We start from the raw sequence: 16,988 nt of genomic DNA, 5'->3' as shown, positions 1-16,988 counted from the left end.
TAAAGAATGCTGGGAAAGGAAAATAGTTCGAAATATTCTTGGGCCCAGGAAAAAACGTGGTAGAATACAACAGACTTCGTAACAACAAGGAGATCCATAGAAAAATCGAAAACATAATCCACACAATGAGGAATAAAAGACTCTCTTTTTTGGAGATAATATATCAAAAATGGATGATGGCTGACTTCTAAAACAAGTTTTTGATAATATAATGGAACCCAAAATTAGGCCAGCATTGTTTGTGCAGGCGCTGAAGGATTGTGAAAAGGCTGCTATCACTGCAGAGAACATTTAAAATAGAGAAATCTTCAGACAAAAAGTGCAGAGTGTGATCTTCGGGAAGGAGGAGGAAAGAAGGAGACGTGAACCCCACAACATCGAACACCTGAGAAAGGATAGATCAGAAAGAATGAAATTGATGTGGGCATGCAGGCGAATGGAGCAGCAGAACATAAAGCATAATAGTGACCTAAAATATTGATTAGACGTGTTCCCCAAAACGATTTATTCTAAAAAAATCAATAATATAGGAATATAAGATACGATTATTATTGGTATTTCTGAATTGTCATGAGGTCTGCATTGTATAAAAGACTATTCAAGTGCCTTGAACTCTAAATCGATTTTCAAACCAGTAGCCTATATTTATTTGGGTGGTTGTGATAAAAACGTATGCATACAAAATACTCGTAGCGTGGATCGTACGTGCTCGTGTTCGCGTAAATTTGCAATCAACTTTAATCGCGTTCGGGGGAGCAGATATACGAAATGCATGGCGCATTCATCAAAGTGTGCCCGGCAGGCATTAATATTGACACTGGTCACCTACACACTACCTCTCTGCCAGAGCACCGCATTCCAAAAGAGTGGCACACGGCTACCATGCTCGCATTAGCACCAGAATGAGTGAATTATTAACACACAACCAATGCGGCCGGCCATGATCGATAGCTCTTTGCAGCTCGAGTGCAATTCGATAATTTATAATCAGTTTTCGAAATAAAAGTGAAGCCCCTTCGCGGGGCATAGTGATTGCGGAAAAGCGTGAACGAGGATGGTTTCCCCTACACACTGACAGCTTTCCTCTCTTAAATAGCAATTTCCCCTCGTGTTCAGTTATGAATATTGTTCAGCAAACAAATGCCACTTAAAAGGGCGTCAACCCTATTTGGACTACTTTACCGGTTCATTGCAATCGATGAACAGATAATGGTGAGAGATGCAAGCGGAGTAGTAAAAGAGCGCTTAAAGACTGGGAGAATAGAGAAATGAGAACCTGCAAATTGTATAAAAATTCTCATCATTTCTATAAATGAGTGTTTGTGAGAGTTTCAATTACTTCAATTTTAAACGCATATCCAACACATTGCCACCTTCACAATTAGCCTACACGAGAAGGAAAATAGAGTAAGTGGTGGTCAACAAGCAGAAGGCAAGAATATAATAATTGTGTTTAATGCAGTGTTCGCTTGTAATTGGATACTTTGACATTTATCTATGAGAATTGAATTCTTAACAATCAACATTTCTTAAGATAAAATACGAAATATACCAGAAATACGACTGCTAGTCGAAAGTAGATCACAAATTTTAATGATACAAGAATATTTGGATCTCAAATAGAGGAGCAAAGGAAAAATGAACAGCAACGATACAAAAACACAACCTCACAAAATGTTCGAAGTTTTCCTCTGTGAGACAGCAATGTATGATGACATGATTGTATGTACACACATGTTCAACACACTAGTCCTGTGTGGCCACCCTTATGTTACTTAGAATCACTGTTATATAAGTTACTGCCGATCTTATTGATGAGTTGCATTCTGAATTGGATATGTGATTGTAATTGCAGAGGTGCCGGTAGAAACAGTTCTCAAAACATTTCTTCCTCCAATGTGTTCCCAAAGTTTCACTCTCATATATTGTTCGAACATTTGTAATGTTGTAATATGTGGAAATAAGAATAAGTTTGGTTTAATCTGATTGTCCATGTCACTGTTGATCTCCTTGGTGAGATACAATACGTATTGTAGTGATAAGTGATGTGTAGTCTTTTCCAGTTGACGACTTGGAGACTCCAGCTATGTAGTATAAGACAAGTCAGGTTGATGGGTAATTCTGAAATCTAATCAATTGTGTATTGTTGCAGTGGTGCCGCAAAGTAGGCCGGTGCTAATGGGAGTGAAGCCGCGCTACCGGATCGGTGACACTCTGCGCGCCAACTGTACGTCACCCGGGTCGCGGCCGGCCGCCAACCTCACCTGGGTGCTCAATGACCAATCTGTAAGTCACCACAACCTAACACGAGCAACCAACAACGCATTATACTATCATTATATATGCGAGAATGTCAAACATTTTGCTGGTAATAGGCTACTGTGAATCAAAGTTAGTAGACATTCTGTCTACTAACGTTGACTGTGAATGGGAAATAAAATGTCGACACCTTTATATGAGCAGTATCACAACAAAATGTATTATGAGCAGTTGTAGCCAGTGCTCCAAAAAAGCTGAAAATTACAAACTTCAATCATAAACATCCTTGGACAGAAAATTGTGATGTGAAATGAAAACTGAAAATCTATTATTTCTTATTTCGAACTGATAGTACCTACTATAATCTGTGTACTATAATAAGGGCTCGCCAGTATTTACTCTTCCAATACAATTTTAATGATGATTGATACAAATGTATAAATAATTAATTATGAAATTGCATTCCATCCTCATTAAAGTTGAAAACTCGTAGCAATAAGAACTCTAGCTGAGGACCTTCATTTCCAGAATCACGCAGGTTACCACTATGCCACTGCACTGAGCGAATTAAGGATATGATATGTATTTTCTCTCGCGTAAGCTAGAGATTCAGTCTGTATATATAATAGATTCGTTTAAATCATCAAAATAATATCCAATTTATCAATGAAAATGAGACAAGACCTACAATCATCCTCAAAATTTCAAGTTAACCATTTCGATATTTCAGATGTGATGATGTAATCGATTTATTTTATTAGTCCATGCCTATTACTTTGAAACTAACGAGTGACCGTACACTAGTGAATACAGAGCATACTTACCCCTAGAGGTCCAGATTTCGAACCCAGATACGACGAAAAGGTTTTAGTTGGGTCTCTCCTGTATTATTGGATGGGCACATTGTTCATAATAATCTTGAATTGTGTGAAATAGTCGAAGAGTTAGAAAAGTGTATCATTACAAATTTCGATATAACGTGAAATCAGTTCAAGATCTTTGGAAAACCATCAGAGCCAGTGTTATCAGCATCACACATGACATATTGCACCATCATTTCTGCATGCTCAGTACAAGTATGGCTTCCATGCACTATTAAACAATCTACTCCCAATCAATTTCTGTCGTGAACCTTTGCCTACAATCGACCTCCTCGCTGGCAAATAGCAAGCGGTGCATTTAATTTGGTTGGTTGCTGTTTACACTTGTTTAGCATTATTTGTATTCATTCAAACCAACCCTTTGTTTGTTGCTGTATGTTGATTGAGTACAGTGAATGACAGGTCAACCCAGTCCATAGACCACAGTTCAGTTCATCAGCAGCCATTAGGTGAATTCATCTCTTGGAATAGAAAATCAAGTTATATCGTTGAAGAGAAGTTGTATCTGTGAATCTATCCACTTAATACTTCTCTAGTATTCATAAAGTTCATTAAATTAAATTTATCTAGAAGTAACAATATATACTGCTCGTTCCTATATAATTATTGTGGGTTTTTCTTATTCAATATCATTAATTTATGACGACACAAGTTATATCAATACCTCAAAACTTCCATACAGTAATAATTACATGAATATAAGCTCTATAATTCTTCTTTTATTAGTGTATTGAGATGTAGTAGCTTATACTCTATAAATTTGAGAATGTGTAATCCGAGAATTTAAATGTTTAAAATTAATCATTTTGACACCGTCACGTATCCACATAATATTTATGTGTTGGATGAAAAAATTCTTAGCTTTGTTAGGATGATCATTATTAAAATTCTACCATCATTATGAGTAATTATTGGGTAAGAATTTAGCCTTAATTCTCAATCCACAAAAAGTATCAAATAATACAAGTAGTATAATTATAGAGAAATTGATAAATGGAGAATGGATATTTCGAACGTTTATATGATGAACGGAAGTTGGTGAGAGCAAGAAAACACTTCCTTGAAGCTGTGTTTCGATAAGTTATTAATCAGATCTGAAAGACAAGAAATTAATATGGATATTAAGAGAGGCGCTGACAAGTAAAAAAGACATCAAAAATTAAAAACAATGGAACCGATCATGGGTAAAATAAGAGGAAATTGATTCGATACGATTCCAAATGAATTGAATTGGGAAAAATGGTTGGTAGTTGAGAATAACGCTATCATTGATGCATAATTATTACAGAAATTATTCTTGTATACAAAAATAGTATCGGTAACGAGGAATGATATCAAATTCAAAAAACTTCTCAAACCAGAAGTAAACATGAACTCGAACAAAATTATATACTTATATAATAGTTTCATCGGCCTACAATAAATTATTTATTTTATTCATGAAGGACCAAAAACGTATATAGGCTAAATCGTGATTTTCTGCAATTCCCAATAAACTTCGGCAGTTTTTGTTGCTCGATGCTCGTGTCATGTAGAAAAAACCTGTTCATTCAATACGTATAAAATGCGAATTAACTCCTACGCTAGGCCATCCATTGAGCGTCAATCCGCTTACAAGAGCTCTGAAACAAGCAAAAAGACAGTTCCAGTGTAATGACTGACTGAATTCCACTTCCAGTCAGATGCACTTCAAGTAGACCCAATATTGTTAATTCTGCCAGGATAACTGGTTACTTTTTCAAACAGACGTAGGCTATAGAGAGTGAACTTCATTAAACATTTCATTAAAAAAATATTCGAATGGATTGTTGTTGATAGGGTGTCCCTCACGGGAGGGCTCCATTTAATCTGAATATCACATTCAAGCAGTCAATGATCTCATTACTATACTTCAGCCGGGACCGACAGTTTAACATGACCATCCGCAAACATGGAGATGACTTCGAAAAAAGTTTTGGTCGTATCTGGGATCGAACCCGGGACCACTTGGCTGCTGCTGCTTTCAATTTGAATTCATATTTTCGAAGGAACTATGGATTAGGGTTGAATGATACTTTGAAGCAATTCAATTTCAAATTAAAATTCATTCCCACTTAAAACTTAATTCAATTTCCATTATAATTTCATTTGAATGCTCCATCTCAATGTAATTGAAAATGAACTCTACACAGTCAAAAGTTTGAAAATAAATTAAAGATAGAGAAAATTATTAATGGAACTAAGTTTTAAATTGATACTTTGAAATACTCTGAGGACTTCCCCTACTGCGAATATTGACTACAGTAAGTGAATAATAACATTATTCTACTTGTACAGTATGTTCATAAAAATATGGCCAGCCGAGACCACTAAAGCGTTACACCCTTCTGCAGTCTGCTCAGTCTGCTATTGCTACCTGGTTGCTGGTTCTAATCCCGTCAGTAATAGGCATGGACGTTTCATCATCTCATCAGATCACACTCTCACTTTCCATTAACCTCGCACAAGCAGAAAGCTCATGTGGGCAGAAAATATATAAAAATGAAGACGCTTAAATAGATCTACGTGCGTTTGAATCCACGACATTTTTCACAGAAGCTGTTCTGAGCCATACTGTAACTGAACTTATTGCTAATAACCGAGAGTAATTTCATATAACAAAAAACGTCTACAAATCACTCTATAGTGAGGTCCACGTTATAATGGCAGTATTTGATTAGCAATGGTATTGCCATCCTTGTCTATCATTCAACAAAGCGGATAGCGCTATCTCTTTTTCGCTTTGCTCTGTTGCTATATCTTCTTTTAACAATGTAGAATTGATAATTAATTAACAAAATATTTTATCTTAATTATGAAAATTCATCATGAAATCATTAAAAAATATAATTCCTCGCCTAATAAAATATAGTTGATTATTTTAAACGAGAATGAACAATGGATATTACATCAATAAATCTAAATCAGCTACGGTCTATTGGAGGCATTGATAAGACAGAGGATCGACATCGTTGTTCCCTTATCTTTCTCCACTGCCATTATAACGTGGACCTCACTATAGTAGCTCAAGGTATCTTAGTAGGCTGAGCAATACCTTGAGAATAGTCAAAAAAGACATAATAAATACCAATATCTTCCACATTACTCTCATTACTCTGTTCTAGTTAAGCAAGAGTCTGGATTGCACCACGCGAGCGCTCTATTGCAATAAGTGTCTCTGTTTGTTGACGCAGGTTCTTATATTCACATTTTGTTGATAGTGGAAATGCGCGACAAAACTCGTTAACATAAACGAGACGTAATCACATAAAAGTGCATGTTGAGAGCAATGATAACAAGCTGCAATGGATTCTGACAAACACAAGCACGTTATCCAAACGTTCAAACGAGTGATTACAGCGGCTAAACGGTTTTACTGTTTTTCCGAAATTGGTTACTCTTGGCCTGCGAACAGTGTGGCTGTTGATCAACTGACACATTATTTGAAACGCAGAAAACAATGATGATAATAATAAAGTGGAGTACTGTAAACGTTTTATCGATAATTACAGCGTAGGCTACGAGAAGCAGCCGCTTTATTGAAAGAGCTGATGTTGGTGGCTTCAAACACTTGATATTTTGTGCACTGCTGGGCTGGCTGCTCTCATTAAGTGCAACATCAATAGTCGCATTAAGCGCGCCAAACACAAATCATAATTATTATCGTTGACCGAAAACTAATTGCATCTCGCATGTTGGACCGTTCAAAATCAACTCACTACTATAACTATACATGAATTGTGTTTACAATATTATTATCTTTGAACTGGAGGTTTAATATAGATGAGTATGTGATGAAATAGAGATTTGTGAGCCAGAACGAGTTCCAAATTTCATGTTTTAAGTTTCTATTAGGTTCTGATCATAATATCACAGATTCACTTTGAGGGGAAATATACCCAAATAATCAGGAGTTTTCACCTGCACTCAATTTCCTGAGGGAAAGTGAATCTTTAGAAGAAAATTATAGTTGATTCAGATGATTGAAAAATGATCTTCCCAATTGATTTGAGTTCTTAATGAATATTTCATCCCTCGAAGAGAAGAATGGAAAATATCCAAATTTTAATACAACAATAGTTACTAAAGTAAATTAGGCTACATTAGCTTTAATAAATCACGGAATAGCTCTTCACTACAGAATTCACTTTGTAGAGGAATTATTTGAACGTTATTTATCGAGGCTCTCATAACCAAACTTGAAGATTCAGTAGGGGACCAACATTTTGAAAATCAATATCACTGTAGAGGGAGATTATTCCAATGGAAGGGTTGATTCTAATAGAATGCATTGTCATATATCTTTATTTTAACTGACTCATTGTTTCCATTCTCTGTTTTTGTAAGGGCTTGATAAACAGCAAACTGTTTGCAAAGAGGATTTGTCGCGAATAAGAGAGAATTCTGTTTGTATTCTTAATTTAATTGATGTATTATCTCCAAAACATTTTTCCCGACATAGGTAAGCAAGAAAGTTCTCTGAAAATTTTCTCATGTGTTTATTAGTGTTCATGAGACTACCGCTGCGACAGACATGGGTTCCATTTCAATTCTATCAAACAATATTGTCTCAAACCTCTCTTATCTCATAATCTTCACATAATTTGTCGTTCAAAATGGGGACATTATGGTATAATCAGTGCAAATAGTGTATATAGTGCAAATTTTTAGTGAGAAAAATGAAGAACCCAAGACATAACCTACAAACTTGAGTGTTGATAGGAAATGACATTGGGAAATACGGCGAGGCAGAACATCCGAAAGGATCTCTCTGCCGATGAAAGCCATAAGAGTAAATAAATAATGGTTTAATCAATTTTCTTTTTAATTTTAGTCTATTTCCTATTTGATTTCATTCGGATTGCTCAATTTTAGTCTATTTTCTACTCGATTACATTCGGATTGTTTAATTATAGTCTATTTTCTACTCGATTACATTCGGATTGTTTGATATATTCGTTAGTGATTCCCAAGTCTGCATTTTCACGCCGTAATGATTCTAACGAATGGACAGTATTCGATGTAATAATTGTAATTTGCAAAACCAACTTGTTCCCACATTAAAACCGGGGCATTTTCAAGGTATTTTCTTGCGTATATTTTAAGAAGCTTGTACTCACGTTAGCTCAAATAGCCAATATTATACCACCTTGAAAACGGACTCGCGTGGCTTTACTCTAGAGGGTTTTTAAGAAGCTTGGGAACATGATTTTTTTACTTTATAATCATACAAATGTTTGCTCCGCTTGGTGAAGTGTTCTAAATATTTTGCCACCAGAATCGCTTTTCTGGTGAAGCGTCTATGATGGTCGAGTGTTCCATATGCGTCGCCTATGACTAAATAAATTCTTACAACCGTGAATTAATCAATCAATCAATCAATATCAATAATAATTTTATTCAAATCAACACAATACAGCATACATAAAAAAATCAAAACACAAAAAATCACAATCAAAAATAAATTTCTAATAAAATACAAAAACAGGCTTCATGGCGGGGTGTGCTGAAGAGAAAGAAAGGAGGAAAAATACATAGCCAACTATGGCTTCCCATTTTTGTAATAGGTAGGTAAAGGGTATGAAAGTAAGGAATGGAGGGTGAAGAGGAGAAGAAAAGGGAAGTATTGGAGAAGAAATTAGGAAAAAAGAGAAAAAATATGCAAAGATTGTAAGCGAGTGCACTTTCAACAAATGTATCTAAAAGAATTAGCCTTGCAAACAGTAGTTTGAGCAGAAATCTCGAGATTCATACGTCGATATGGAAGAAAAATTTACTGTATGTCCAGGTTTTCATTTCTAGTCTAGTTTTTCTACTTATCTTAGAGTCTATGAGGAAGTGGTCCGGAATAAGGTTTATTATTTATAGATCAACTGTTTCCTGTGACCAATGTTAACATTCAATATTGATGATATATTTGACATATTTATTTGCAGTGGGCCTTAAATGATGAATATTTACAATTGAATTCAAAGTGCGAGGAGAAAGGGATTTATATTTTATCAAGTATTCATTTTCGGTTTTAATATATGGTTTAAAACCCCATGTCGGTAGGGTACTAGCCCTAACATCTAGGTTTGTTTAGAATAATTTTAATGATTAGTTTTTGCGCCACGAATAATTCCTCAATATGACAGTTGAAACGAACCACCCCCCCCCCCAAACAGCTATGCCATACTGCAGAATTGATTCAACTAGAGCATGATGTGCCATTTCTGAATTTTTCTCATCTAGAATTTCATTTATTAGTAAAATGAATATCTAATTCTTCTACAGACGGACTTAATATATACATCCCACTTTAAATGATCATCTATTATGACTCCCAAGTATTTAATATTATTTACTTTTTTATAGTGGGACAGTCACAAATACCTAGGTTTTGAGTGCACCTAAATGCTAAATGAATGAATAACTGACAGAGCGTTGTGTGTTTGAGGTGGACACCCGTTTCGTGCGACAGTACAGAGGCATGCAGCCACAGGCAGATCTGGAGACATCGTCGACCACTCTGGAGCTGCCTCTCATGAACCAGCACTTCACGAAGAAGGGCCGCCTGAAGGTGCGCTGTGCGGCCAGCATCCACAACATCTACTGGCAGACGACCGAGAAGAGCGCGGAGGAGGAGCGACCACGCGGCCTCGTCAACGACGTCGTACAGCATGTCCAGTACAGGCCCGACGACCTTGAGAGTGTCTACGACGATCGCGATGTGGCTGGCGACGATGTCGATCCTAGTAAGTAGCCGGCTTCTCATTCAATAGAATAGAATAGAGTACTGAGGGTGAGGGTGAGGGTGATACTGAGCATGAAGCCCACATAAGCTCTTAGGCTTGGCATTGGAAATAATGGATTGAATTTAAAAATGAATGAATAAAAAATAATTGTTTTCCAATAAGTGTCCTCTTGAAAAATTCTACTCAAAAACTACAATTCTAACACGTGTCCGTAGCATGATGAATCAATATGCCAAATTCTTGAATAATAATAATACTGGGGATGATGCCCACATAAGCTCTCAGGCTTGTGCGTGGGTAATGAGTGAGAGGGATGATGATGATGAGAGATGACGGCTACTTTTCAGGTAGTCGGGACCGACAGATATCGTCTCCTCCGGAAGAATAAACGATTCTTGAATAAATAAGCTACCTTAAGCAAACATTGAAGAGGCTGCTTGACAAAGGTAACACTATACAAAACATGTAAATCCAAATATAAATATACATAGGAGTGAACGTTATTTTTACAAGAGTTTACTTAACAGCTGAATATTATCATGATGTTAACTAATTGATTGTTAACAAATCTGTAATGACATCTTATCAATCTGTAGCACAAATAGTTACATTTGATGAATAGATTTTGAAATTGTCGCAACCAATTATTAAAAAACCAATATACGTTGATGAATAAATTATTTTTGTTATTACCAATTTCCAGTCATTGTCAATCATAACCAAATTTATCACTGTGCGAATTGCCAATCGCTAATCATGGCCGAATAGTTCAAAGACCAAGTAGATGAGTAGTTAACAGGCCTGTGAATTAAATTTACCAAAAATTTGAGATATCGGCAAGTAAGTAATGAACATACTTTGAAGCTGAATTTCTTAAATGGTATATGAGTAATATAAGTTGAGTAAGACGTTCAATAGTTAGATTATGTCTGATCCTACGTAACTGAGTAAGTTTCACAGTCGTCATCATAACAATAAAATTCAAAATAACAATATACGAGTATAATAAAAGTAACATAGATATTATGTAATAAATACACTTATTTCCGCAACAAATAACACATATTTCAAGTGAAAGCATCAATCGCTACGCATTATTATTAAATGAACCATACCAGTACCTTTTTGAGTACTGTAATATATTTAGATGTACTCCAATGATCCTTGATCAGGATTTCTCACCCTTTGTTTCAAAAATCAATGTTTTCTCTTCTATTCATTTTATTATAAAGTGATCAATGTCTGAGGATTTTCCACCCTTTGTTCAATTTTAAATTCAATGGTTTCTCTTCTATACAATTTATTGTAAAGTGATCAATGCCGAATGAATGAGCGAATATATATGCCGAAATAATGTGCGAATGAATGAGTAATGATAAGTAATAGATGAATAAATATATTCCTCATCAGATGTGACATACAAAAGTATACAGGACGAATAAATGAATAATCACTATTTTATTCATAAATTTAATAAATTAATCAAAAAATGAATCCATCTCACATTCAACTTCTGAATTTGTCCAACAAATTCGAAGAAAGCATCACAGTGTTGGAATGTTCCGACCACAAATGAAGACTTCACAAGTAGAGTGATCCGGCAACTTTGAGCATCTTCAGCCACCCATCCACCGCCGTCGTAACATACACGATGCACAGTGCAGTGCAGTGCCTAGTATTTTCCATTCTAATGGCTTTTCCGACCCAGTTGTCGTCGAGGTCCATGAGAATGAACGGTGTGCCCAAGAATTCCGAAATATTTCCACGTCGGTGAACCGAGTTTACTAGGAGGGGTTGAAGTTGGAGAGGGCAGTGTCCCTCCATCAGCACCCCCCCCCAACATTCAAAGTGTAACCGAAGTAACATCCCCCAACGTGATCAAGTCGAGCCGTCCTCTACTCCTGCACTAACGACTTACAGGTTCTCTATTGTCATTACCAAACGACTACAAATTATTCACAGGACCAAATATCAATCCGGCCAAGCAAACCTGAAACATGAAAATACGACCTCTAGAGGTTCGAATTCACGGGAAAGTCAAAGGAATGCTGGAGTGTGATTGCAGCAGAAATGCAAAGATGAAGATAAGCAAAGATTTCAAATGTGTTGCCTTGCCTTTTTATTTGTGAAATAGTTGGGTCTCAAGTCAATTGAATATTACCCGAATAGGAGTTACAAACCCAATTCAAATTAAATGAAGACAATTTATTGCACCGTTTAAAAGTTACAGACTCTAATTTTTGTAAAGTTTGTTGTCAAAAGTTTAAAAAAAAATTATTTATTTATTATTCACAATGGAGACAACGACGACGTTGGTTTTTTTCTTGTAAGTTTGATTATTTTATTTGAAGCCGCGTAGCTTGGAAATTAATGTAGCTTATGGACGAATTCATTTCAGATAATAAATTTGAAGTAAACCCAATTTAAGGTATGACCACAGTGCTTCAAACACTGTTAATTGCAAACGCTTTCTTCATAGTATATTGACTGTATTGACATTGACCATACGTTTTGCAAAACCTATTTTGGATTAATAGAATGATTGGGTTCTAATCGACTTGTTTGCACTCGAACCACAATGAGAATGGAGAAAAGTCAACTTTAGAATAGAATAGGATGAAATAGCTTCATTTCTATAAATCTACAATGTTCATATAATTTTAAATAATTCCTATTGACATCAATATAATATTATAACACTTCTTGTGTACTTGAGAAGTTAATATTGTGGTAATTATTCATATTGAATGAAAAAGACTAAGAAATTGTCAAAAAATCACAGATTTATTGATACTTAGAAGGACCGGTCTCGGTTATTACACCATTGCCAATCTCTTATAAACTAAAACTAAATACAAGAGCAACAGAATTTATACTAGCAGGCGAGTACTGCTATATGGTCAAGGGCATGAACGCCTGCCATTGGCCCGTCTAGACAGTCTCCTCCCACTCAACGGTGTGACTAAATGGCGGCTTAAGCAACAGACTCGCCATGATAACAAAATATAAATCTGTGGTTTTTTGACAATTTCATAGTCTTTTTCATTCAATTTTTCATTTAATATAATTATAACAAGTAGTACACTGTATACACAAGAATATGTAAAATAAAACTAGAAAATAGTGATGATTTACGTGAAGTGGCGAAGTTAGGACAAGTCCTGTCTTACACTCAACCTAAAACTATACAATAGATGAACGAGGAAAAATATGTTTTCACACGCCTAGGAAGCAGAGAATAATATTACTTTAAAAAAATAACAGAAACTGGAACTAGTGAATTTTAAAGGTAGTTTTACCAAGTTTCTAATCTGTCTTAGGGGGGGGGGGGAACTGCTAATGATAACCGCTGCAGAAAATGCCTTCCAAGTGCTGTACAATACCGTTTTCGGCTTCCCGATCTCTCATTTCAATGGGCGTTTTGCTCCACTCTCGACAACCTGCCACTATACATTATCTGTTTTATCTAGAAGTATGATGGTGTGGTATTCTTAAAGATAATTAACAGTTTCTATTAGTAGTAGCATCACTGTTTCTACCGTCTGAAACTAATTCAAAACCATTCTTAAATTGAGTGGGAGATCCATTCTTCAATATACAATCGATTAGGTTTGCAATTCTCTGCTCGGGCAACTTTAGAATATTGAGCTCTGCATATAGTAACAGGTGATATATTCTTGACGTTGTAATGAGACACTCTTTTCTATTTTCCAGATAAACGATAAATCTTTTGAAAAAATAACCGATTGTGTTTGTTTCCAGCTTCTTCCTCATCGGAATGGCCACCCTGCTTGGCATCTCCAGACGTCCGTTCATCACCGATTAACGCTCACCCAAATCGCCCCAGCAATCCCAATTGTTCGGGCAGGACACAAACATTAACTTCTAAAATTCTCTGACAAAAAATATTCGAAAAACGCCAGCGCTCCAGATTTTAACAATCTCGCAATGCAATGACGCAGTGTACTAGAGCAACAAGCAACAAGACTTTTGAACGCGTATCTCATCGTCGTGTTGTGTTTCGCAGCGCATATGCTTCCCAGCGCCGCGCCGCCTCTCTGTATATATATTTATGATGTTGTGCTGATACATTACATTGTAATAAATAAAAGTGTAAGCTGTTCACCAAACAACTCGTGCCAGTAGTGTCATATTTGTGGTAAGCGCTCTGTTCCCTACGGCCGAGCAGCTTTGTTCAATTTATTTCTGTTCTGACCCACGGGAAGCCAATGCTCGAGGCTACAACTACGAAGCCGCATTAGACTGACGTGCTTTACTGGTACAGTAACCAAACACGTCCAGTATTCCCTCACATCTGTTCTCAACCACGGCTACTGAAGACTAGTCACACTATTTTCTATTGTTTCATTGGTTTCTTGATGGGTGAGATTTTTTATTTAGACATGATGAACGCAACACTGAAGAGAAGATGTATGACGAAGATGTGTTTGTATTAGCTGTACACTTTAACTATCAATTGTAAGAATGCATCTCTCCTACAGTTTTAATTGAATGACCTTTCATTTACCGCTAAAGCTAACTTTCGTTGAATACCCATAAATATGAAGTTGTGGCAATTTGGATAAAGATATTCAATTTTGATTGTAATATTAATTACAAAATCCTTATCCTCTCACCATCATTTGATTTTCAAATTCATGAATTCAATCAAGTGATGAATTTAAAACGTTTAAAATATTTTTTCTTTTAATTTGATTCCACTAAGTTTACTTTATGTTCACGATTGTTTGGTGAAAAATGTGAAATTGTTGAAACTGAGTGTGTAAAAATTTATCTGGACTATAATATTGATCCTATATTCAAGATTTCATAAATATAATATCGAAATTTCCTCATGATTGACTGAACAAAGACAAACTAAGCTTTTGACAGGATTCAAAAGTGATATTTTAAGAAGATTGCTGCTTGTGATCACCTAAGAATGAGAAAAAATGGTTTGTCAGGACCAGTGGTGCTTGGACTTTTTTTATAATCTAAGATATTTTATTTTTCCAACTTCCTGATTGAGTGAGAGTCGATGCTTGTCTTATGTACATTCCAATAGAACTCTTATTTACTAGGATTTGTAAATAGATAAGCTGTAAAATGTCTTTTGTATAAATCAAATCTTCTTTGTAACTATTATCTCAACTATTCAAGTCATGTCAACGAAATGTAAAGTTAATACCTAAAAAACTCAATATGGAAAATCTCTGTAATAAATTCATGAAATTAGTGAAATATTCACCAATAATTCGGGGTTTCTGCTTTCTGAGAATTATTTTTATCGAAAAATGGAAGATTCTTCATAGGTCCAATATCAATAATAGAATAGGAGGTAAGTAGATCCTGTCTTTGATTAACAGGAAATCTGTTATTGATGGGAATCTATTATTCTCATTAAAAATAGCCCAAAACTATCAATTTTGGATAATTCCGTATCAATTCATGAACATGAACAACATGAGAATTTCAAGTGAATATACTCTATGAAGATTGAAGAAAATTAAGATGACTCTTTGTCAAAAACCATAATGCCCTTGGAAGATATTTTGTTTCATGTAAATATTGGAGAATATACTTCACTGACATTGAAATATTCATATGTCAAAAAATTCTTGTGTCAATATATATACTCATTTCTAGAAAATTATAACAGTATTTGAAATAAATGAATGATGAGGCTTGCCATTATATTCAAATTTTAGTTCCGTTCTCTCTGGAAGTGCACTTCAAACTCAATTGCACACTTTAACATTTAAAAACGAAACCAACTGCAATCATTAGCCATTTAGGTGAGATTCTCGAGTAATTTTATGGAAAAATTATATGAATTTTCAATTTTATATAATTACATGAGTTTTGAAAATTGCAGGATTCTATATCCAAAATTTTTGATAAGTTTTTATAAGGCCTCTTTCACACGATAGGAGACGTGCAACTTGAACACTGAACAGTGTTCACGTTTTTTTGTCGAAGTACATTGAGTCAAATCGTGTCTTTCACATGGTGACTCCTATCCAGGAACCTCGTTTTGTCACGTCTTTTCCCCTCGAGGCAAGCAGAGGCAAGATCTAACAACTATGCCGACGTTTGCTCAAAGTATATGACTCATCACTTTTTCTCAAAGTCTAACTTCCTTAAAAATATAGATAGAAGATTTCTGATTTCGGATTTGGATTCAGCGACCCCAAATTCTTTAAAGCGTAAGTCCCGTTTTCGAAAATATCCGAGAACAAGGAAGTTATGGCTGTTTTTAATAAAGCTTTCTATTATCATATATACGGTAAAAACGAACAGGTACTGTACTATACAGTACGTAAGTACTCTAGTTATTATAATACAACTTACACTGTATTCGTGTAGGAAATTTGGTAGGTTATTTATCTTGATTTCTGAAAATACCCCAAAATAAGGGAGTAAGATAACTTTGAAAAACCAAAGTTTTCCTGCCGATTGAAGAAACATTAAAAATTAGTCCAAGACATATTATGTCTTAGAATAAAAACGTGTAACAAATATCAGATCACACTATTCAAGCTATCAAGCTTTTCATAAATTTATTTGTCTCCTCATGGCAGAAGGTTTGCGCCCAACGTTTTCACTTAAACATTTCTATGATTAAATTGTGATAGAGAACATTATCGTATTGATCTTCTAAATCCAGTTACATGTACATCGATTTTCGTAAAATTGATTTTTTTACCGTTCCTATGAATTCTAAGAATTCTATGAATTGTTTATACAGGTTCATCACAGGCCAGGCTGGTCTGAGCTATTCATGACTTTTTTTCAGTATGCATTATCAACTCAGCAGTTCTAATACACAGACATCACTACTTGGAATGCCATGACATTTTCTATTCTTTCAATTCCTATTATTACCATAGATCGATTCAGATCAGCACAATGTTTATACTGTATGTTCATAATAGATTTTCCTGATTGTAAAAAGAAATAGTCAATAATTGCTGGGACTTTAAAATGATATTCAACGATTTGAACCTGATAAATTGGATTGTTGAATGACAATTGAAATTCAGTGAATTTTACTGTACAACATTCCTTTTCCTCCTATTTTATTGGGTGATGA

The 16,988-nt window shown here is 35.2% G+C and overlaps 1 protein-coding gene across 1 annotated transcript in view; it reads left to right on the top strand.

Annotated features, from left to right (window-relative positions):
- The window catches only part of LOC111060039 (cell adhesion molecule 2), a 172,317-nt gene extending 156,386 nt beyond the window's left edge, over positions 1-15,931 (top strand). The window contains exons 5-7 of the mRNA XM_039427969.1: positions 2,153-2,286; positions 9,598-9,895; positions 13,658-15,931. Coding sequence (XP_039283903.1) covers positions 2,153-2,286; positions 9,598-9,895; positions 13,658-13,794 — 569 coding nt within the window. The 3' untranslated portion in view covers positions 13,795-15,931. The remainder of the gene's footprint in view (positions 1-2,152; positions 2,287-9,597; positions 9,896-13,657) is intronic.
- Positions 15,932-16,988: the final 1,057 nt, after the last annotated feature.

The sequence above is a fragment of the Nilaparvata lugens genome, chromosome 5 (assembly GCF_014356525.2).
Source record: "Nilaparvata lugens isolate BPH chromosome 5, ASM1435652v1, whole genome shotgun sequence".
NCBI lineage: Eukaryota > Metazoa > Arthropoda > Insecta > Hemiptera > Delphacidae > Nilaparvata > Nilaparvata lugens.
This window is presented reverse-complemented; position numbering and strand designations above follow the sequence as displayed.